We start from the raw sequence: 25,262 nt of genomic DNA, 5'->3' as shown, positions 1-25,262 counted from the left end.
ATGCCCACACATCATATATGTATTTTGTAGTTTAAAGTGTATAATAGCTCTCTGCCTCATAACTGCAAAGGTTAACTCTGCAGGCAGCGATTCTCCCACCTTCAAGGTCAGGCCACATTCCTGGCGTCACAGAACAGTAAGAGAAGGGGCCTCTTCTCTTTCCATTCTCCAGGACTACACAATGTATGGTAGTTTGCACCAGTTACTGTTTTAGATTCTATAGTTCTTACAGTTTTACACAAGTAGGAGGAAGAATACACAGACATTCTTCATAATCACTGACGCTTAAGTCATCTCTTAACATATGCTTAGATTTAAAACAGATATATACAATAAACATATGCTTAATCCTTTATATCCTACAATTGACAGAGAGAACAGGATGTCATAATAAAAAGTGTCACTAGTTGTTTGTGGGACTTCAACAGTCAATACTACAGTGAATACTTTAGTTCAAGTTTCAAGTATTCTTTTTATTTGTCACAAATAAGGTGCATGTCCATTATAGTGATGTGTGACATAGTGACATGTCCAAATGCTTGGTTCTGTATGACCCTCCTGAAATTGTGCTTCATACAGTAAAGAAGTTAAAAAATAATAATAATAATAATAATAATAATAATAATAATAATAATAATAATAATAATAATAATAATAATAATAATAATAATAATAATAATAATAATAATAATAATAATAATAATAATAATAATAATAATAATAATAATAATAATAATAATAATAATAATAAAGACCAAGTAAAATAATAGACACAGTACAAACCGTACAGTAAATACTTAACACAGTACAAACCCTACAGTGAATACCTAACAGAGTATAAGCCCTACAGTAAATATTTAACACAGTATAAACTCTACAGTAATTAATTAACACAGTACAAACTCTACAGTGATTACCTAACACAGTATAAACCCTACAGTAAATATTTAACACAGTATAAACCCTACATTGAATACTTTACACAGTACAGATCGTACAGTGAATACTTTACACAGTTTGCACCCTACAGTAAATACTTTACACAGTATAAACCACCATTGTATGTCAGTGAAGTCATGTCTTTTATAGTAACCTACCTTTTTGGAGTCCACTTCCTGAAAGTAACCATGCTAAATACCCAATAAAGCCTGAAAGTAGTGTCTCCATCATGATACTGAACCTCTGTACTGAAAGTACTGTAGCCTACTGTTACTAAACCATTGTATAGTTAAGATAATTAACCTATTTAACAGGTACTTGTAGTGTATTCTAAGGTTGTGATCTATTTAACTGGTACGTGTAGTGTATTTTAAGGTTGTGGGGAATTTAACAGGTACTTGTAGTGTATCTTAAGGTTATGGGTAGTTAACAAGTATTTGCAGTGTACTTTACGGTTGTGGGGTATTTAACAGGTACTTGTAGTGTATAAGGTTGAAAGTAACCATGCTAAATATGTGTCCATCATGAAGTTAAGATACTGAACCTCTGTACTGAAAAAGACTGTACTGCTACTAAACCATCATAATGTCATAAAGACTGTATTGCTACTAAACCATCATAATGTCATAAAGACTGTACTGCTACTAAACCATCATAACGTCATAAAGACTGTACTGCTACTAAACCATCATAATGTCATAAAGACTGTACTGCTACTAAACCATCATAACGTCATAAAGACTGTACTGCTACTAAACCATCATACAGTTAAGAATACTGGACGTCTGTTCTGAAAAGACTGTATTCCTACTAAACCATCGTAAAGTTAAGATACTGAACCCCCGTACTAAAAAAAACGCACTGCAGGGGGTTTCAGACAAGGCATCTCTCTCTCTTCTCCCCTCTCCTCTATTCCTCTGACACATTCTTTCTCTCTGCCTCTAGCCATATTCCCCTTCTCATTTCCATCCCATAATAATAACAACATCATTAGCATATCCTAACTGCGGTGGGCTAAATTGAAAATGCTAAGTGAGTTTGTTGCTGGGGTAATTAGCGGTAACGAGGAACACAGGAAGTTAATGGAAACTACTCGCCTCGTTAAGGGACAGCTTCCTGTCGTGCTGATTGAAGTTCCTGTTTCAACTAAACCGTACAAGACCCTTGGGACATGGGAAAGATGTGTATGTGTGTGTAAATTGTGTATACAACAACCACATTTGCATGAGTATGCTTGTATATTAGAGTGTGTGTGTAGCAGTATTTGTAAGCAAGCAGTGACACAAACTGCCCCAAGATGCAAAGAAGTATGTTAAACTCACTACTACACACCACACACAAATATACACTCTGATCAACAACCCGGAGCAGTCGGCATCGCAGGCTAGAGAACACAAAAAAATCACAAACTACATATGGATATGTGTGTTTGTGTGTGTAGAACTGTCAAGACAACACAGAGGGGGATAGGTGTGATCGCTGTGCTCCTGGTTACTATGGCATTGTCCGCGGTTACCATGACGACTGCAAACCCTGCGCCTGCCCCCTCGACAACCCAGAGAACAAGTACGGTCTTCTGTTTCTCCCTCTTTCTCTCTTTATGTATTTCTTTTGTTCTTTTGTTCTTTCTTTTATTCTTTCTTCCTCTATCTTTTCTCTTTCTTTCAGTTAAAAAAAAAAAAAAACTTTAAACAATCCCTTTCTCTCTTTCACTATCTCCATTTTTCTATCCCTCTCTGTCTTTCGCTCTCTCTCTCTCACTCTCACCCACTCTCTCTGTCTGTCTCTCTCCCACTCTCGCTGTCTGTCTCTCACACTCTCTCTGTCTCTCTCTCTCTCTCTCTCTCTCTCTCTCTCTCTCTCTCTCTCTCTCTCTCTCTCTCTCTGTCTGTCTCTCTCTGTGTCTCTCTCTCTAACTCTCTCTCTCTCTCTCTGTCTCTCTCTCTCTATGTCTCTCTCTAACTCTCTCTCTGTGTGTCTCTCTCTCTCTCTCTCTCTCTCTCTCTCTCTCTCTCTCTCTCTCTCTCTCTCTCTCTCTCTCTCTCTCTCTTTAGTTTCAGTCCTACCTGCGTTTCCCAGGGTTTAGATGACTATCGTTGTACAGCCTGTCCTGAAGGCTACGAGGGCCAGTATTGTGAGAGGTACACACACACACACACACGCGCGCACGCACACGTGCAAACACACAAACAAACAAAAGTTTGGTGCACAGAACCGTTACTTATTAGAAATTAGAAGATTCATCTTCTGGGACAATGCAGTTGTTCTGATCTTGAAAACGTTTTTTTTCATTTAACCTCTTAACCCCCCAGTCACATTTGTCGCAGTTCTGGTGAAAAAGCCATTTTTTTTTACGTGTGTTTGTGGATAGCGTTGGCTAGATTTTATGTATATGCCAAAAAAGTTGCTCAGTATCACATCTTGGACTCACCTTACAAAAATCCATGTTTTTTTTTTTTAAAACAATCACTATTAAGCGTGTGAACAACAAGTGTCACACCTTTCACCCTAGTCGCAGAACTGGACAGGTTAGGGTTAGGGGGTTAGAGTTAGAGTTAGGGTTAGGGTAACCCTAGGGTAACCCTAACCCCCTAACCCTAACCCTAACCCTAACCGTAACCCCAAGTTACCATAACCCTAATTTAAGAAATGCTCCACTTCGACAAGGTCCATTTGCATGTTCTTGGTATCAGGGACATCTATGGACCTCAGGGAATGTATTCCCAGTGTCAGAAATATTGTGTCTGTTACTATGCTTGAGTCAATTGTAATGAACCAAAGGAGAATAGAAATTATTAGAAAAAAATATTTCCATCTTTGACGGTGAATGACACCATGCTAACATTGACCACTGAGCTCGTTCAGCACCTTCTTTGAATCAAGTTTACTATAAATCTAAGCAAATTAATAAAGGGCAGATGATTTACAGGTTTTTTTGTAGATACAGTACTGAATGTTGCCATCCGGACACATGCCATTTTAAATATGAATATAGAATATAGAATATCAGGCCTATAAATTACCTTATTATGGCCAAGTCATACATCTATGGATCGGGCCAAATTTAATCTTGACTTAGTACCACCAGGCACCCGTTACAGGGCATCAAAGACCATGAATTAAATCTACTGTAAGTACAGTTACTTTTGTATAATGTCCATATCTCCGCCATTCTTCACCGGAATGTGACACGGTTTTTCTCTAGACGTTCACAGAAAGGTAAAGAAACAATATGTTGTATTTTATGGCAATAGCGTTGAGGGTTTGTTCGACCCGTTATATCGACCCGATATAATCACGATTTTCACATTAATATTTTTTTTCACGTCAGGCGGCTGCAGCTTTGACTGCAGCTGATGGGAGCTGGGTAGTGTAGTTTTATGAAATTTCGACAGCCCTAGGTATCCTCTTTCTTAGGACTACATTACTTACATTACACAATTTTTACGAGCTCATATTTAGCTAATAACACTTAAAACCATTGGTAAACAAACGTAGTGCTGAAAATATACACGTTGACTGCTGTTTTGATAGGGTTCGGGTCTTTACTCTTGGTTACATTTGAAAAGAATGCAACATCTTAATACAGACTGTATTAATCTATTTGTGAAGTGAAATAAATCTTATACCGGGCTGATTGGGCTTAAGAGGTTAAAGGGGAACTATTTTACTATTTCTTTCACTATTTGGGCACTTTTACACAATTCCTGTGAGTCTATGGAACACCTCTGTAATATATATATTTTTTTTTATTCATTGTTTTGTATTTCTAATCAAGTCCTCAAAAACAGCATTTTTCTACCTCAAGATTTCGAGCTGTTTTGCAGCCGCAGCTGCAGGTGCCACCTAAACCACTGCGGAGCGTCGTGTTCGCCTGAACATTAACATGCAGCAGTGACTATGTGACATCACATATAGGCACATTTTCAAATGACTCAGTTCAGTGAGGGTGAATATTGTGAGAGGAGAATTGGAAGAATGCGCCAATATGAGAATTTTGAGACATAGATCATATTAATATAAGTTCACATAGCTAGGAAACAATGCTAAACACTCAAAAAGGCCATTTATAAGATAGTTCCCCTTTAAAGGAAATAAATAGTTATTTGCCATCTTCTCAGATTTATATAATTTCATAGATTGATATGATTTCATCTCTGTACATCAGTTTTGAGGAGTTATTTGATGGAGCTAGGCTAACTGCTCCCTATTGCGCCCAGACTTTGTGCTAAGCTAGGCTAGCATAGCGCCTGGACCTCTCTGTGTGGCTACTAGACACAGAAATGAAACTGATATCAGTCTTCTTGTCTGACAAAGTGTATTAAGAATCTCCCCCCCCCCCCCCCCCACAGGTGTGCTAGTGGTTACCATGGTAACCCACGGATGCCTGGCGGGCACTGTGAGGAGTGTAAGTGTTCCCTCTGGGGGGCATGGTCTGAACCCTGTGATCCAGTGACGGGCCAATGCCGTTGCAGGGGCGGGGCTACAGGGAGGTCATGTGACCAGTGCATGGAGAGGCATGTGTGTGGCCCAGCCGGCATTACCTGTAAGACTAACACACACACAGTCATCTCCTATGTTTCTCTCTCTCTGTTGGTCTCTATATATTATACAACAGGTAGGTCCGACCATGCATTGTGATTGGTCAAGAGCGTTCCAAACCGTGAGTATTCATGATACACTCACAGTTAAATCACCATGAATATACCACTGCACTGGCTTTAGAATGTTGTAGACAGTTTCAACTGCCATTCATCAAACGGAAACGGTCAACATGACCTACTCCGCAGACAACGTTAGGTTTGATTTAACGTACCCCTTAACTGTAAACGAGTGGATAGATATAGATGAGTCTAATGCAAGTGAAAGTCGGAAAAAGTAATCACACCTCGGACAGTTCCGGGAGTTGGGGCAGTTCAATGCCCAGGCCGTCGACTTTGTGGTTTAATTGCGGCTTTTCTCATCTTTCGTTGGATTGGCATCAGGGGCGGGGCTAGGGGGTGGCTACTTGGGCTCAAGCCCTGAATGTTTTCTGAAAAGCCCCGAATCTATTTAAAAAAAGTAAAAAAAAAAAAAAAAAAAATTGTTGTTACATGAAAATATGTTTGCACCATAATTTAGCAGAAGCTAATTTCCATCAGTAGTCTATCCAGCTGCTAACTGTATTTGAGTGAGTTAAGTCTTGGTGTTATGGTAGACTCAGACCTAAGCTTTAAATCACAATCAACAAGATGACAAAAACATAATTCTTCCACCTTAGAAACATAGCTTTTGAGATCTCAGACCCATCCCCAGTGATAACACAGGCTGCCGGCATGTCTTTATGAATGGAAATATCGAATAAAAGAAACAACGATGAAAACCCGACTATACTCTGGTTTTCGGGGGTCCTGGCGCTCAACGTTCGGCGAGTTAACCCTAGATCTTAGATCCTAATATGAAAAACGATGTGATTTAATGTTCTATGTCTTACCTTGACTTTGTCTATTTTACTGCTATCTATTTTATGCTTTATGTCTGCACTTTATGCATTGCTCTTGATCTGCCAATGTTGTGCTCATTTTATGCCTGTCTTTTTGTACTGCTGTGAAGCACTTTGAGCTGCAATTCTTGTATGAAATGTGCTATACAAACAGTGTATTATTATTATTATTATTATTATTATTATTATTATTATTATTATTATTATTATTATTATTATTATTATTATTATTATAAATTATTATAGTTTGCTTCATTAATTAAAGGGTGTGAATTTAAGTGTTCTCTAGTGCCTTTTGTCTGCTTTAAGGTGGTGGTGTAAGTTAAAGGTTGTGGTGTCAAACCAAAAAAAAAACCTATCTGGGCTAAGCCCCGGATCTCCTACAATCCTAAATCCGCCCTTGATTGGCATGTCTAATAATAATGCTATTTTTATGAATACTGTCCTCTATATCTATCCACTCGTTTATAGTTAACGGGTATGTTAAATTAAACTAATATGTCATTCGTTGCCAAGCTGGTTGATAGCCTACTCCATTTGAAATTCCATACCAACGAGACATCTTAGGAACTATTTTTCTACGCCAAGTTCACTGAAATCGATATAAAAGACCCAGAATTGTCTGTATTCATCCTATATTTTCCCAGACGGTGCAACTTGCTGTATAAAAGCAATAATACACGAGAACCCGTGGTATGTCATGAATATTGCCACTCTGTGATGCCTATACCACTCGAGCTTTGCTCTCGTGGCTGCGGGTGGCAATATTCATGACATACCACGGGTTCTCGTGTATTATTGCTTAATTATCAGTAGAAACACACACACACACACACACACACTCTCACACACAAGTGAGGGGGTGGAGCTTGTTGCCATGGGTTACTAGATGCGATGATGAGGGTCATTTAGGAAACAATTTCAAGTAATGTCAGCTTCATTCAGATGTAATGTACACCTAATTTGACAGAGCTGCCTGCTGCACTGTTCTATTAGGCTGTGTGTGTGTATTTGTAGTGTGTGTGTGTGTGTGTGTGTGTGTGTGTGTGTGTGTGTGTGTGTGTGTGTGTGTGTGTGTGTGTGTGTGTGTGTGTGTGTGTGTGTGTGTGTGTGTGTGTGTGTGTGTGTGAGTGAGTATTTGCAGTGATTGGCATGAAGGAATTATCCCCTTGACTGAAACACCTTGCATGGCGTGTTTGTGAAAGTGTGTTTGGTTGCATGTGTAAATGTGTGTGCATGTGTTTGTGTGTGTGTGTCTTTGAAAGGCATGGTTGTTCATGTGTGAAATTCACCACAGAATACATAAATCCTCCCCCCACATACACAGAGATACTGTTAGCAGTGTTTCTTAAACTTAATTAAGTTAATATATGATTCACCCTGCCAAACCAACACTAACAACCTGTGTGTGTGTGTGTGTGTGTGTGTGTGTGTGTGTGTGTGTGTGTGTGTGTGTGTGTGTGTGTGTGTGTGTGTGTGTGTGTGTGTGTGTGTGTGTGTGTGTGTGTGTGTGTGTGTGTGTGTGTGTGTGTGTGTATTTGTGTGTGTGTGTGTGTGTGTTCTCCAGCCTGCGATGACGTCTGCTCCGGGTTGTTGATCAGCGATATGGACCGCCTCTATCGCATCATCACTGATGTCACCCTGACCACGCCCCTTCCCCCTCCCTATAAGGTGTTATATCGCTTTGAGAACATGACAGAGGAATTAAAGGTGAATGACTCATGTGCACAGCATGTTACAGAACATTACAAAATGTTACAGAATGTTACACAACATTATAGAACATTACAGAACATTACAGAACGTTACAGAACGTTACAGATTGTTACAGAATGTTCATAAATGAGGACATTTAGAGGTTAAAGGAAAACTCCAACATTTTGGGAAATTAGCTTATTTGGCATCTAACCTGGAGTTAGACAAGAAGATACATACCCTTTTTCTTCTCATGTGCATGCAGTAGGAGTAGGAAGACACGCACCGTTAGCCTAGCTTAGCGTCAGTCACTGGAAGTAGGTTCCTCCATTAGCCTAGTTCCAAACGTCTTCCTACTCCTACTGCATGCAGAAGAAAAAGGTATGCATCTTCTTGTCTAACTCCAGGGTTCCCAAAATGTTGGAGTGTTAAGATACATACCTTTTTCTTCTCTGTGCATGCAGTAGGAGTAGGAAGACGCGCACCGTTAGCCTAGCTTAGCGTCAGTCACTGGAAGTAGGTTCCTCCATTAGCCTAGTTCCCAACGTCTTCCTACTCCTACTGCATGCACAGAGAAGAAAAAGGTATGTATCTTCTTGTCTAACTCCAGGGTAGATGGCAAATAAGCTAATTTCCCAAAATGTTGGAGTTTTCCTTTAAGTTAATAGAAAGACAGGAACTGAGCGAGACAGACGCAGCTTCACTCTAGGCAGCACGAACAGCAACAAATATAAACAAAACAAAAACAAAAAATATAGCAAATATAAGTACAGTATATCTTAACAAGGAATATGAAATAGACTGCTATGAATGCTCTGTAACCTATACATATTGAATAGGTCACATTTAGAAATGGTGTGGTTTTTGATAATGTCAACTATCCTACTGTTGAGACCACTAGCATGTTTTCATACCAACTATCTTATTATTGACACCACTAACATAACTCCATACCAACTATCTTATTATTGACACCACTAACATAACTCCATACCAACTATCCTACTGTTGAAACCACTAGCATAACTCCATACCAACTACTGTATCCTACTGTTGAAACCACTAGCATGTCTTCATACCAACACACCATACTCTTTCTCTCTTTCCCTTCATACGTGTCTCTCTCCCTCTTCTCTCTCTCCAGCACATGCTGTCTCCTCAGAAGGCTCCAGAGCGACTCCTCCAGCTGGCGGACTCCAACCTGGGCTCCCTGGTCACGGAGATGGATCAGCTTCACAGCAGGGTACCTGTCACATGATGTCACACAATGTCACAGATTATATTATATTAGTGTGTTGGTGTAATCCACTGGATGATGTCACATATCATATTATATTAGTGTGTTGGTGTAATCCACTGGATGATGTCACACGATGTCACAGATTATATTATATTAGTGTGTTGGTGTAATCCACTGGATGATGTCACATATCATATTATATTAGTGTGTTGGTGTAATCCACTGGATGATGTCACATATCATATTATATTAGTGTGTTGGTGTAATCCACTGGATGATGTCACATATCATATTATATTAGTGTGTTGGTGTAATCCACTGGATGATGTCACATATCATATTATATTAGTGTGTTGGTGTAATCCACTGAATGATGTCACACGATGTCACAGATTATATTATATTAGTGTGTTGGTGTAATCCACTGGATGATGTCACATATCATATTATATTACTGTGGTGGTTTAATCCATGGAACTATCTGGAGCAGATGGCAGGTTGAAAGTAAAAACTACTCAATTCACTTTGTTGCTGAAAAGTCAGATTAGTTAGATTAGTTAGGTTAGGCAGATTAGTTAGATTAATTAGATTAGTTAGGTTAGACAGATTAGGCAGATTAGTTTGATTAATTAGATTAGTTAGGTTAGTTATATTAGGTAGATTAGTTAGATTAGTTAGGTTAGTCAGACTAATTTAATTTAAGTAGTCTATACCTAGTCTATAACTAATCGATACAATTTGTGTTAATCAGTATTAACATGAGCCTATCATACAATGAACGTGTTAAAATAAATTATCGATTGACTGCCCTAAACTTTACATTTTAATTGTTTATCATTTAGATATTTCACACATATTCCCAAGTCAAAGTGAAGCAGGCTGAAGGGTTCATGTAGAAACAGTCCTCACTACTGTAGAAGGAACTACTGTACATGTACGGAGACATGTGTCAACATGTCACCTCGACAGCAGCACCATCATATCATGTACAACACAAACACAGATGGACAGACACACACACACACACACACACACACACACACACACACACACACACACACACACACACACACACACACACACACACACACACACACACACACACGCATGCACACCAGGGAGTTAATATATGATTCACCCTGCCAAACCAACACTAACAACCTGTGTGTGTGTGTGTGTGTGTGTGTGTGTGTGTGTGTGTGTGTGTGTGTGTGTGTGTGTGTGTGTGTGTGTGTGTGTGTGTGTGTGTGTGTGTGTGTGTGTGTGTGTGTGTGTGTGTGTGTGTGTGTGTGTGTGTGTGTGTGTGTGTGTGTGTGTGTGTGTGTGTGTGTGTGTGTGTGTGTGTGTGTGTGTGTGTGTGTGTGTGTGTGCGTGTTCTAGGCCACTAAGGTGTCAGCTGATGGTGAACAGGTTGAAGACGATGCAGACAGAATTCATCAACGCGCTGAAGAACTCCAACAATTCATCAAGGATACACTACTGTCTGCTAAAGGTAACCTAACTAGTCTATACTACTGTCTGCTAAAGGTAACCTAACTAGTCTATACTACTGATTGATTGATTTATTGATTTATTGATTGATTGATTGATTGATTGATTGATTGATTGATTGAAAACTTTATTAACAGTTTGCAGAATGGGTACAGTATACAGTACAGCTCAATACATACAATTGTTAAGGGGATGCAGACCAGAGAAAGACTTTCGTCTTGTTTACATCAGGGTCCCCCATTTTCAATTCATCATAACATATATGACACACGACATACAGATAGACAGTACATCTATACATTTATGACATAACAGATTTGCAAATACAGTACTGTTTGTGATACAAAAAGAGTCCAGAAAAAAGAGTACCGTAAATCTTCTAATAGTGGAGGGTACTCGAATAAAGGACAGGCCTCTTATAATGGCTGAGGGTTTGATGCATGCAGACAAATAAAGGCCGGTCTCCAATATAAGGTCGCAAAAAAAAGTATTTATTTAAATTTTTCGTGCCGTGATATAGAATGAGATAAACTCTTGCCAATGCAAATCAAGTGCTGCCTCCCGCTACACTGACTACCGTACATTAACGTTTCCCTCTGGTTGGCGCTAGCTAACGTTTAGCGCTAGCTAACGCTAAGACATAATATCTAGATCTGTGGTGTCAGCTGGATGACGTTGACTTCGTTTGCAAACGTTAACGTTCGCTATCTATCTATATGGCATTGGCAGGCGAGGCTGGCGTTGTCCAGTTGACACATTACAGATCATGATGCTATGATAGCGTTAGCTAAAGCTATTGCCTGCATGTCATCAACTCGATTCGACTGAGGAAGTCGAGAAGGTAGGTACCACATGCTAAATCGTCCCCGGACCCCGCAACCTATAGACAGTTCCAACTTCAGTGTATGAATTACGTTAATCCCACAATTACTCAACTGCACTCAATATTTAAATACCAATGCTAGTCTAAATAAATGTAGACAGACAATGTATGTATTAAAAAAATATAATAATAATAATAATAATAATAATAATAATAATAATAATAATAATAATAATAATAATAATAATAATAATAATAATAATAATAATAATAATAATAATAATAATAATAATAATAATAATAATAATAATAATAATAATAATAATAATAATAATAATAATAATAATAATAATAATAATAATAATGCAATAAAAGTCTGAAAATGAAGGGATTATGTCCATGAGTGTCATTTTTAGAAATTAAGGCCTGCCTCTTATATAAGCCTCTCTCTAATAAAGGCCTGGTGCTCTTTGCAGCTGAGGTAAATAGAAGACCCATCCTATATTTGAGGATTTACGGTATATACATTTGACGTAGAAACTGTACATTGGAGGAGGTTGGGTAGGTGGGGTGGGGTTGGGTGGGGGGGGGGGGGGGGGGGGTAACCTAACTACTATACTACTGTGTGGAGTCCCGAGAGCTAGGCTAAGGCTAACTCCTCAACGCATAGCACAGATAATACAGATTAATAGTCTGTCTTCTTGGTAGTCCACACCTGGTTCCCAAGCGGGAATCGAACCCAGGACCTTCTTGCTGTGTAGGCAACAGTGTTAACCACTACTCCGCCATGCCGACATGTCAGCCTCCTTCATTCAACATGTCAGCCTCATTAATTCAACATGTCAGCCTCCTTAATTCAACATGTCAGCCTCCTTATTTCACAAGTAGAAAAAGGGGTAGGGACTGCACTCAAGGAATATCGTTTTATTTTAATACACACACACAACGTGTTCGACCGTCCGGCCTTCATCAGTGTGCAATGAAGAATGGTTGTAACAAACAAGCCTGAACTAGGCTGTGATCGACAACATGACAGGTAGAAACAATCAGTAATTAGCACATGCTAGGTTGACATCATGACAGGTGGATCCAATCAGTAATTAGCACAGGCTAGGTTGACAGATAGACTTCTTATCACAGTGACCATGAATGCATAATGGCTATAGGCTATGATGTAGAAACGATGCCATCCTGGATAGATACATATATTATGCAACATTATACAACGGCATGCAAATATCTCGATTCTGATTGGCTGAAACAGTCAATTTACACGTATGTATCTGTCACAATTCCACGCTCTTGGTCCCAGGACCCGCCCACAACCGAATCACTATCACTCCGCGTGCGAGTTTAAAAAAAAACAAGATGGCGGACAATAATCTTTACAAATGGATATGTTGATAGCGTCATAACGACTAAATAATAACCGATTCTGTCACGGCGAATGTCTTAGTCTCTTACACAATGTTGGATTGTGTAATCTATGGGTCATGAGTCATTGTGGAACAAAAGAAAAATCGCGGATTGATTGATTGATTATTTGCAATTTAAAAAAAAAAAGAAATCTTCCTTGCCCCTGACTGCAGAACTCACTCTCTCACACTGTCTGGCACACCACACACACACACACACACACACACACACACACACACACACACACACACACACGCACACACACACGCACACACACACACACACACACACACACACACACACACACACACACACACACACACACACACACACACACTCCTGTCTGCAACGGCGGAGGAGAGTCAGACTGAGAGACATAGAAGCAGCTGAGTGCTGCGCTGTTTTAAGTGAGCATGGCCTATTGAATTGATTGATTGATTGATTGCTAATTTTATTACTGTACGCCTGGTTTCCAACTGGTTAAGTTTAGGCCCTCTAAAGTAGGTTTAAAAAAATAAATAAAAAAATAGGGCGAAGAAAACGTTTTAATTTGTTTTACCTACTTTCTATAGAAGCATCTAAGAATGAAGTTCTATAGAAAGTAGGTCTGCATCCCCTTAACAATTGTGTGTATTGAGCCGTACTGTATTGTACCCATTCTGCATCTGGTAATACAAATTTCAATCAATCTATCAATCAATCATTCCAATAACAACCGCTAACTTCATAATTAAAAACTAAAGAAAAGTTGGATGTGTTAGTTGGTTGGATGTCTTAGTTGAAAGACAGTTGGATGTGTTAGTTGGTTGGATGTCTTAGTTGCAAGACAGTTGGATGTGTTAGTTGGTTGGATGTCTTAGTTGAAAGACAGTTGGATGTGTTAGTTGGTTGGATGTCTTAGTTGAAAGACAGTTGGATGTGTTAGTTGGTTGGATGTCTTAGTTGAAGGACAGTTCGATGTGTTAGTTGGTTGGATGCACTTCCGAGCTGCTTCCACATGGAGGCAATTTCTCTTTTTTGTTGTTGTGGGAACTACTTTTTGTGGCGGATGTTTTTTTTTAATAAATCTTCGATTAATGTGTGTTTATTGTATAGCAATAAGGTTGGATGAATGTGGCAGTTGTATAAAAGCATTACACCACTTGCAGTCGTGATTTGTGAAAAATAAACCATGCCTAGGGGGGTCTAACGACCACCCCTAGGCATGGTTTATTTTTCACAAACCACTCCTGCGCGTGATGTAATGCTTAAATATACACATATTACAATACAACATTTAAAAGTCTGTATGGAAATCAACTGTAGCACACTGGGAGTATCAGGTTGTTTAGACCGTTCATAAATCAGTGCACTTAGTCATTGAGTGTTTATATACAGTAGGCAGGTTAGTAGGCTAAGACTCCACCTACAGGAATGGAGCGAAATTAAACTCTTCGTTCATACCAGATGGAAACATTGATTGGAGCCGATGAATCCATACACATGCCCGCTGCAAAAGGGGTTGTTCACGGTTGCCTTCTATTAAGATATACCATCTCTAAACCTATACAATTGAGGTCACTGATTTTATGATCCATTTCATTAAAATGTCGCGGCACGGGAGAGTTAATGTCGGCCCGCTTTATATTTCTTCTGTGTTCGTTCAATCTGATTTTTTATTTGCGAGATGTCTGTCCAACATAGTATTTTTTACACTGGCATAATAATAAATACACTATGTGTGTCGAATTGCACGTTATTAGAGATCTGATCTTGTAATGCTTCCCAGTATGGGAGTCGTGGAATGTGTTTGTTTTGACCATGTGGTTACAAGATATGCATGCTCTACATGGGAAGCTCCATAAATAAAAGGCTCTGGCCTTGAATATGAGTCAGTTTTAACGAGGCGGTCCCTCAGGTTAGTAGCCCTTTTATGCGTGAAAGGCGGAGGGTGTTGAAAGCGGTCATTTAAGGTTCTATCTGATGGTAGAATGTGCCAGTGTTTCAAGACTGTGGACTTAATAACGGAACTAAATGGATCATAAGTAAGGACATAATTGATGGTGTGTGTTCTGTTCCTTTCTTTCTTACGGAACAGTTATTTTCTTTCAACTTGATTTACAGTGGCCATGGCTGAGTTAAGGCACTGCTTTGGGTAGCCCTTTTCACTAAATCTTCCTAACATACTCTCACTTTCGGAGTGGAGGCTGACATGTTATTTCAACATTTACATTTACATTTACATTTAGTCATTTAGCTGACGCTTTTATCCAAAGCGACTTACAAGTTCTGTACGACAAGCCATCAGGAAGAGCACAACTCTATCAGCTGAGTAACAATGTTCATCAAAGTGTTGAGTGCTACAGTGTAGGTTAGTTTATTAGGACAAGTGCATGACAGTATGGTTAGTTAGGGTTCGATTTTTTTTTTTTTTTTTTTTTTTTTTTTAATTCAGATAATCGTTGAAGAAGTGCGTCTTTAGTCGACGGCGAAAGATTGGACGTGTTTCGGCTGTCCTAACTGGGGTGGGTAGTTCATTCCACCATTGTGGGGCAAGGACTGAGAATAGGCGACTTCTCTTTGATGACCCTCCCGGAGCTTGGATAGGAGTAGGTCTGAGGCGGCCAGAAGATGCAGAGCGTAGGGGTCTTGAGGGTGTGTAGTTAGAGACCATTGACCGGAGGTAGGCGGGAGCAGTTCCCTTTGCCGCACGGTATGCTAGGTCGAGGGCCTTGAAGCGGATTCGTGCAGCAATGGGGAGCCAGTGCAGGTCCCTAAGAAGTGGGGTGACATGGGCCGACTTCGGTAGGTTTGAGATCAGGCGGGCCGCTGCGTTCTGAATGAGTTGAAGAGGCTTAGTGGCAGTGGCCGGGAGGCCAGCGAGCAGTGCGTTGCAGTAGTCGAGGCGGGAGATGACTGTTGATTGGACGAGGAGTTGGGTGGCTTCTTTTGTCAGGAAGGGGCGTATCCTTCTGACGTTGCTCAGGAGGAATCGGCAGGTTCTGGTTGTCGCTGCGATGTGAGCAGAGAAGTTCAACTGGTCGTCGAGGACAACACCAAGGTTCTTGGCGGTCGGGGACGCGGTCACAGCTGCATTCTCGACTGTGATGGAAAGGTCGGTCAGGGGGGAGGATTTGGCCGGCAGGTGGAGCAATTCTGTTTTGCTTAGGTTCAGTTTGAGGTGGTTGGTCGTCATCCAGGCGGAGATGTCGGACAGACAGGCCGAGATCCGCTCAGAGACGTGGATATCTGAGGGAGGGAAGGAGAGGAAGAGTTGAGTATCGTCGGCATAACAGTGGTAGGAGAAGCCATGAGACGTGATAATGTTACCCAGTGATTTAGTGTAGAGGGAGAAGAGAAGGGGTCCTAAAACCGAGCCCTGGGGGACACCCGTCCGCAGGGGGCGGGTGGCCGACAGGGTCCCTCTCCATGACACTTGGTAGGAGCGGTCATTGAGGTATGATGACAACCATGTCAGCGCAGAGCCAGCCACTCCCATTCCTGCGAGGGCCGCGAGGAGGATCTGGTGGTTGACTGTGTCGAAGGCTGCAGATAGATCTAGGAGAATCAGGACAGAGGAGAGGCCTTTCGCTTTTGCTAAGTGAAGTGCCTCTGTGACCGCAATGAGGGCTGTCTCTGTGGAGTGTCTCTGTGGAGTGACCAGTCCAGCCAACATGTCAGCCTCTTTAATTCAACATGTCAGCCTCCTTATTTCAACATGTCAGCCTCTTTAATTCAACATGTTGGCCTCCTTAATTCAACATGTCAGCCTCTTTAATTCAACATGTCAGCCTCCTTAATTCAACATGTCAGCCTCTTTAATTCAACATGTCAGCCTCTTTAATTCAACATGTCAGCCTCTTTAATTCAACATGTCAGCCTCTTTAATTCAACATGTCAGCCTCTTTAATTCAACATGTCAGCCTCCTTAATTCAACATGTCAGCCTCTTTAATTCAACATGTCAGCCTCTTTAATTCAACATGTCAGCCTCTTTAATTCAACATGTCAGCCTCCTTAATTCAACATGTCAGCCTCTTTAATTCAACATGTCAGCCTCTTTAATTCAACATGTCAGCCTCTTTAATTCAACATGTCAGCCTCCTTCATTCAACATGTCAGCCTCCTTAATTCAACATGTCAGCTTCCTTAATTCAACATGTCAGGTTCCTTAACACATTGAGTGCCACGGACGCGTTTTGTCGTTAGTTCATGCCGACCTTTGAGTGCCCCCGACGCTATATAGCGTTTGTTTGTCTTTTTTTTTTATTGGCGATTTGAATTCATATTTCATCAATCGAGCCTCGGGTTAGTGCTGCAGAGTCTCTCTGAGCTCAATTGGGAAGATACGTCTCTCCCTGTGTAACTGCACCCCATTACTTTACACTGATGCAGGGGGGGTGGCCAGTTTCCTCATTTTACTTTTCCGTCAAGCCAACTGAAGGATCGATTGTGCTCGCCGGCCCGGAAAACGTGTGGATTATGTATTTACAGGACCCAACACTGTAATCAATAAGCGTGATTGATATTTGGAATGGCGATCAGGAATTGGAATAATCTTTTTGGATAACATCTGATCTCAGGTAAGGAATTTATTTTACCAGTCTTAGGCTATGTGTCCACTCAAAGCCTTTTTTTCAAGGCGGACCGCTTTGAAAAAAGAAGAAAAAAAAGCTCCAAGCGTTTTTCTGGGTCTCCCCAGAGCTCGCGCCAGCCGCGGCTCCGCCCCTTCCTCGATGAGTTACATTGATGAGCGCGCTCCTTTCCAAAAAAGTTGAACTAGTTTCAACTTTATGAGCTGGGAGCGCTCCGCCAAAAACGCTGCTGCCCAGAGCTCATAAAACGCGAGGCGCGTCGCTGGGAAGAGGAGCGCACCTGACACTTCTCCAGCATAGAAATTAATGACAGAAGGGAGCTGACAACTCATAAAACGTCGGCTATGGACACAAGCCCTTAGGATAATCAGAGCTGTTTTCACAGAGATATCACCGTTTGCCCTATGAGTGTGTGTGTGTGTGGCTGTGATTGCTGATGAGGAAATGAGAGAATCGATTTTTCAGCCCGCCTCTATAGCGTGCATAAATACACATATACTATCAATAATCTAGCGTTTATTTGAAAACTATTCATAAATAGGCAGAAAAATGTCAACGTTTTTGTGTATGCTAGAATATTCCAGTAAATGCCTTTTTATCACGGAATCTATATATTTTCCTGAAAAACGAGGTCTTTTCAAAATGCTATGAACCGATTAAAAAACAATCCGTTTCGACAATGTTGACTGCAAACAAGTCATTGATAAACGACAGGCAGATTAGACACATAATTTAAAACAGAGATTATGCGTTTAGAGCGCTATCATTGAAGTGGGTCCTGGCATTTAACCATGTTTCCCATGTTAATGGCTGGCACTCAAACTGTTAATTCAACATGTCAGCCTCCTTAATTCTGGTAAAAACACAATGTGGTGCATCTCTGGTCTGAACAAACAGAAAAACCATTTATCTAATTATTAAAAAAAGATAAGAAAAAAGAGTTGTTGAGAAGAGGAGAGTTGTCATGAAGGTGTCTCCTCATAGTTGTTGCTCCTACTGGCTGTCTGCCTAATAACTGGAGGATGTGGAGTGTGTTTGCGTGCGTGCGTGCGCGAGTGTGTGTGTGTGTGTGTGTGTGTGTGTGTGTGTGTGTGTGTGTGTGTGTGTGTGTGTGTGTGTGTGCGTGTGCGTGTGCGTGTGCGTGCGTGCGTGTGGCTGGCTGGATGATTGAGAGTAGTAATTAGAGTTAATTAGTGGCCTTCACACACGCAGAGAGAGAGAGAGAGAGAGAGAGAGAGAGAGAGAGAGAGAGAGAGAGAGAGAGAGAGAGACAGAGACAGAGACAGACAGACAGACAGACAGACAGACAGACAGACAGACAGACAGACAGACAGACACACAGACACACAGACAGACACACAGACACACAGACAGACACACAGTCATCCGCAGACATCACATCTGTTAATTAGTAGGACGGTTTAGGTTGCTTTAATCACGTTACCTGTGCATAAACAACACACACCCAAACATTGACACACACACACACACACACACGCACACACACAACCACACACACACAGCTGTTGATTAGTGTGATGGGTTTGAGAACTGATGCCTCCTAATCATCATGTTTACATTTCCAATGAGGGAGATGCAACACTTAGCAAACACACACACACCCAACCAGTGCTGTACAATCTGTAAAAAAAAAACTCATTTCTAGAGCATGGAATGTGGAGAAAATAGTCTGGCTCATTTGACAGACACTATTTGTCCAATATGTAATAAAAAAAAAATAAAAAATCATGTATATGTTTACATGTTATCCCGTGGTGAATATTGTATCATAGTTTCAGAGTGATCCGGGCTAATTCCTGGAAGCTGAGTTATGGAGCGCTGTGTGCATTTTCCAAAAGTCTTTCGCGTCTCTCACCTGGACATGATATTATTTCCAAATCAAAATTATATAATAGGTATTATGTTTCATCATGAAGGCAAGAAATGGGTGGGGGGGGGGGTGTTTTGTGATGCTCTGATCGTCAGCAACGGCATACGTTTTGAATAGTACATACATTGATCGTTGCGATCGATGTGAAATCATTGTAGGATCAAAGTAGGATTGATGTCATATAGTCCTTACCTTTGATAGGAGGTATTGCAAAAAGAATATTCCAATTGTCTGATTGCGATTTCCAGTATTGATGTCCATCGGGTCCCTGACATGAAATGGCACAAAATATGCATCAAGTGTGCTGAACGCATTCCAAGGTGCTCAGATGAAGCGTTTCACTTGCCTGGGTCCAAATTCTCCGCCCAGACCATATAAAATGTAACACACAGTGTGAAATAAGGTTTCAAAGGGTCACCTAGCAGGATTCGGTCGTCATTGCACTCTCGGGGTCTCAGAATGAGTTCCAATGATAACACAGAGTAGTGGGGCGGCATAGCTAACCTATCGTTCAATTTGTGATAAAAGCACCAAATTTGGTACATATTTAGCTTAATATATTTAGAAAAGATATGGATATTGGGGCATTGCATATTGGCATGCTGGTGACCATGGTAACCATTTCCAAAAAATGGCTGCCAGAGATTACTGGCATAGAACACTTTGGCCACCAAAGCTATTGTTTCCACATTTTTAACACCACAAATAGTATTTACATATAACTTAAAGTGAAGAACATGTTTTATTAATTTTGTTTTTATAACCGTTATTTTCCTACAAACATTTTCCTTTTTAACCCCGCCCCCACAAAATGGTGATGGGCCTATTGCCTGATTAAACTGTAGCGAAGAATGGTTCCACAGGGTTCAACTCGCACATTCTCCATCACAGAAGCAGAGGCCTGTGCACTGAAGTGCAGCCTTCTTGCACCTATAGAATAAAATAGAATAGAATAGAAATACTTTTATTATCCTGAGGGAAATTTGACACAGCAAATCGCTCAACATTAAACATTTAGACAGAACAGGTCACAAATAAGAATAACAAACCAAATCAAATTGCCTAAGATAAGAGTAGAATAAAATAGAATAAAAATGGAATAAAATATACAGTAAATAAATACAGTAAAAATATACTGAGGTCTACAGTATGTGTAGTATTGCACAGTGCTGTTTCAAAAGTACCTGCAGCGCTTTTTGCAACCACTCTTGCAGCCACAAGAGATCAGCTCATGGCACGATTGTGATGCTTGTGGCATTGTCGTCCAGTGGGGCTCATACATTCCTTCTGTCTTCACCCCCAGTCAATTGGTGATGGCAGCACAGGGTCTGGAAGCAGTGTCTTCCCCCAGATGTAACCACCCTGGTAGACTGCTCTCTTGACGTGCTCCACCAGAGCAGCTTGGGTAGGCGGGATTTTCTGTGCCAAGCTTTTACGTGGAAATAGTTTCCTTCTTGCCTGGTCCACCTTGGTGCAGGTGCAGGTTCTGTCAAATAGAAGTATGACAAACCTCTCAATAATGTTCATTGCATAATCTGGGATCTCCTTTGGTCCATTTGCCAGCATCAGTAGTGCATCTGTCAGGTCCGGCAGTGACTTCCATGTTGACCATGCTGCCTTCTTTCGGTGTCCAGAAAAACTGGATACAGTGTCACAGCCTGTCAAAGCATGGAACATTGGAAGGGCACATGAAATCTCTGGTCCGAGGCACGCAGCTATTTGGTGGGCTGCCAAGTAGCGAAAGCTCATGCCAGTTCCGAATGCTAGCCACAGTTCACATCCAGCTGGTAGTTGTGTTATGGCAAACACAGCCAAGACCACAACATCAGTGTCAACAGTGCGAATAAGCAATTGGTGGTGGCCATGCAGTGCAGCGTGTGATACATGCAGTAGCATTCAACTATCTGCTTCTTCATGGCTGCATGGGGCCAGGGTGTGGAGATCCTGCAGTGGCTGTGTGCTGAGCACCCCCACCCCATCAGTGAGGACAACCTCCTTGTCTTCCTCACTGAATACCTGAAGGAGGACCTTGGATAGGAAGCTGAATAGTTCTGTCTTGTTACTGTCAACCCGCAGAAAGTTCTGCCAGTTTCCTGGTATGGCAGCCTTCCCAACCACATGTCTCCTTACACCCTTTCCACGCTTGGCTCTTGCTGTGCCTTTCAGGGAGTCATCCTTGTAAGTATCCCAGACAAGGTCCACACGTGACACAGCTGAGAATAGATATATGGAATGAAAACCTGCTGGGCATATTCATCAAATGTCTTGGCACCTGCTGGCTTCATCATCTGAATCATGGCAGCTCCATCAAGAACTACACAGGTAGCATCAGGGGCTTTAGTCTGAGCTGGAGATAGGTCCTCCAGGCATTTCAGAAGGTCACTCTTGGTCGCAAATCGTCCTCATGAGGGCCCACATGATGTTAAGAAGTTGTGTTTTTCCCCCCAAATGTAGCCCAGACTAAAGACCTTAACCCTATCAAAACAGCAGTCAAAGTGTATATTTTCATTTTTACCGATGTTTTATACGATTGACCGAAAATAAGAATTTAGCGAAAAAATTCTAAGTATATCTCTTTTATCGTAAAACCGTGAGGAAATGACTATATCCAGATTTAACACTGCCATTGGAAATAGGAGCCTTTTCCCTATCCATAGATGTATGATTTGGCCATAATAAGGTCAAGGTAAAGTTCAAGGTCAAATATGAATTTATAATTAAAATGGATTATCATTTATTACTGTATCTACAAATCCTTCTGTTTAATCATCTTCCCTTTATTAATTTGCTTAGATTTTTTTATCTCAAGAAGGTGGTGAATGAGCTCAGTGAGCGAAATCAAAAGAACCTCAATGTTTTCATGGTGTTATTCACTGGCACAGATGAAAGAAAAAATCATAATTTATATTCTCCTTTTTTTCATTACAATTTACTCAAGCCTACATACCCCCAGGTCCCTAGATGTTCATAGATACCAAGAACATGCAAATTGACCTTGTAGAAGTGGAACAATCTTCCATTTACTTAGGCATGTACCTTTAGGCGAAATTTCTGAAAATAGGGCTACAGCTTAAGGTCATTTATAGTTCATAAAACAATTTTGAATGTATAATTCAAATGGATTATAATTTATTACTGTATCTACAAATCCTTCTGTTTAATCATCTTCCCCTTATTAATTTACTTAGATTTCTTGTACACTTGATGTTGCACAATTGTAACATGGTGTTATTCACCGGCAAAGATGCAAAAAATAAATCATAATTTATATTTTGTTTCATCACAATTTACTCAAGCCTAGTAACAGACACAATATTTCTGACACTGGGAATACATTCCCCCAGGTCCATAGATGTTCCTAGAACATGCAAATTGCCTTGTAGAAGTGGAGCAATCTTCCATTTACTTGGGCATGTACTGTACCTTTAGGCAACATTTCTGAAAATAGGGCTACAGCTTAACAGGTAAAAAAAAATGTCTTTGCCGTTTCCAGATAGTTAGCCACAAACCAATGCAAAGTCAATGGGGTCAAGCTAGGGGTGGACGGTATAAACGGTATAGAAAGTAGACCGTTATGAATTTGCGCTATGGTATGGATTTTGACTACCTTGTGACCGGTAGAGCATCTCTAAAGTAGCAATGATGTAACCACACCAGGGCTCTACAGTGCGACTATTTCACTCGCATTTGCCCCTAAAAATAGATATGTGCGAACTGGAAAAATCATTTAGGAGCACAGTGTGCGAGTAATGGCTTTGCGTAGTGGCCGTGTCAATGCGCAATTGTCATTTCATAATAGACATAGAGCAGAGCGGACCTTCAATTCTAGAAGCAAACTAGCTCTTCAGCCCTGACAGCTGTGTGACAACTTCTCTCGCGAGTCGCGCAGTTTATTACAACTATGTGTATTGATCAGTAGAGTCCTTCTCTCCTCCATCTCTCTCCCTCTGCCCCCCCCCCCTCTCACTCTTTCTTTCTTTCTCTCTCTCTCCCCCCTCTCTATCTTTCTCTCTGTCTGAATGTGAATATTAATTCAGGAAAGCAGGGATAAGGCAATGGACACAGATATTTGAATACTCTAATATGCTCGTTATTATCAGAAAATATGTTCAGCGCGCTGTACCTATGCAGTTACCAGTCCTCTATGTCCGGTCTCTCATTCATTAAGAATGCATTGAAAGATGATTTCTGAGGATTAGATCCAATCATTTGAGCATGCAACAATCACATAGACTGTTGACCTTAGCTGGTGAACTCACCCTTCTCGGAAATCTTGGCACGCATATTTACACAGAACAGTGATTGAGAGGCACGCTTTCATTTGTCAGCTGACGTACAGCCAATCCTCTCTGTAAAGGAGTCATTCCACCAATCCAGTCCCATTTGGACTTTGGGATTTTTTTTTTACCAAGAGGTATTACTTTTCTGAACACCCCTCAAGATGAATGACATATTTAACTTCCAGAAAAATATATTTTCCCATCTCAGGCATGAAATCTCTATTATTTTTGGTCATTATTGTATGATATGGACACCATTATTCTTCAACCCCGTTACGGACACTCTGGAAGCTCTCTGAATAAGATTAAAACATGTATTTGTGCTAAAGTCAACATTTCTACAATAATTAGATGTCCTTCACACCATTTCTATAATTGCTTGTCTAAAAATTACCTTTTTTTGACAGCGGCCGCAAGCTTTTTCATCAGAAATGTGATTTGACCTCAGATTTTCTTATGTTTGCTCTAAACGTTTCAGACAAAATTATTCAAAAGTTGAATTTGTTTTTCATAAACTTAAAGAAATAATTAATAAACATGTAGCTGTAACAGGGTTGAGTCTAAGGGTAACGTGTGAGCACACACAGCAACATGCACATTACAATTAATATGTATGTGGCATAAGCATGTTGAAAAAGCTCAATAATTAATTTAACTATTATTGTATAACTTCAAAATCAGTGTTAAAATCACAACCCTGTTACAATCTCACAACCCTGTTACATTCAAACGTTACATTCAAACGTAACAGGGTTGAGTGTAACAGGGTTGTGATTTTTTGCACAAAATGGTTGCTACTCCACATGTGGTGAATACCAGGAGAGCACATGGCATGCATGATATTAAGAAAGCATCTACATTTTTTTAATAACAAAGATCATATTCACAAGTAATAGTTTGCTATATTTTTTTCAAGTAACGGTGTTGAGTAATTATGCTTGACTACCATAATATTACATGATAAATGACTGAAAACATAGTACAATGAGGTAGCTACTTGCCTGTACCTGGTGTTGTGTTTTCCAAAAGACTTCAAAGTTGTCACTTCCTGTTTCACATGCTTCTATGGATTGAACCATTATTTTTGTGGGGGGGAGAATGATCAGTGTAACGGGGTTGAGGGTTACTGAGGGACAGACTGAATGATGTTATTTTAATGAATAATTATTCATTTATTTTGAAATAAATCATTACCAGCATTAACAGCACAGCTGGATGTGTATGTTCATGGAAAAAAGTATGGACTTTTTACACATTTTCTTGGTCATATCCCAAATACATTTTCATGAAATGCCACGAGGGACATGTCAAAATACATGGTGTCAACTGAAATAACAACATAATGCATAATAAAAAAAATTACATTCATGAAAACGTAACTGGCGCTGCACTGATGGCTGCCTTTCTGATCGCTCCGTCGAGACTGTGCTTT

At 40.4% G+C, this 25,262-nt stretch overlaps 1 protein-coding gene across 1 annotated transcript in view; it reads left to right on the top strand.

Moving 5' to 3' along the window:
- Positions 1–25,262, top strand: part of lama2 (laminin, alpha 2) — a 384,202-nt gene that overhangs the window by 279,789 nt on the left and 79,151 nt on the right. The window contains 6 exon segments of the mRNA XM_084314199.1: positions 2,381–2,505; positions 2,994–3,080; positions 5,292–5,485; positions 7,989–8,131; positions 9,261–9,359; positions 10,737–10,848. Of these exon segments, the coding sequence (XP_084170325.1) occupies positions 2,381–2,505; positions 2,994–3,080; positions 5,292–5,485; positions 7,989–8,131; positions 9,261–9,359; positions 10,737–10,848 (760 nt within the window).

This window comes from Notolepis coatsorum (assembly GCF_963971535.1).
Source record: "Notolepis coatsorum genome assembly, chromosome: 5".
In the NCBI taxonomy this organism is placed as follows: domain Eukaryota; kingdom Metazoa; phylum Chordata; class Actinopteri; order Aulopiformes; family Paralepididae; genus Notolepis; species Notolepis coatsorum.
Note: the sequence above shows the minus strand (reverse complement) of the source record. Positions and strands in the feature narration are given on the sequence as shown.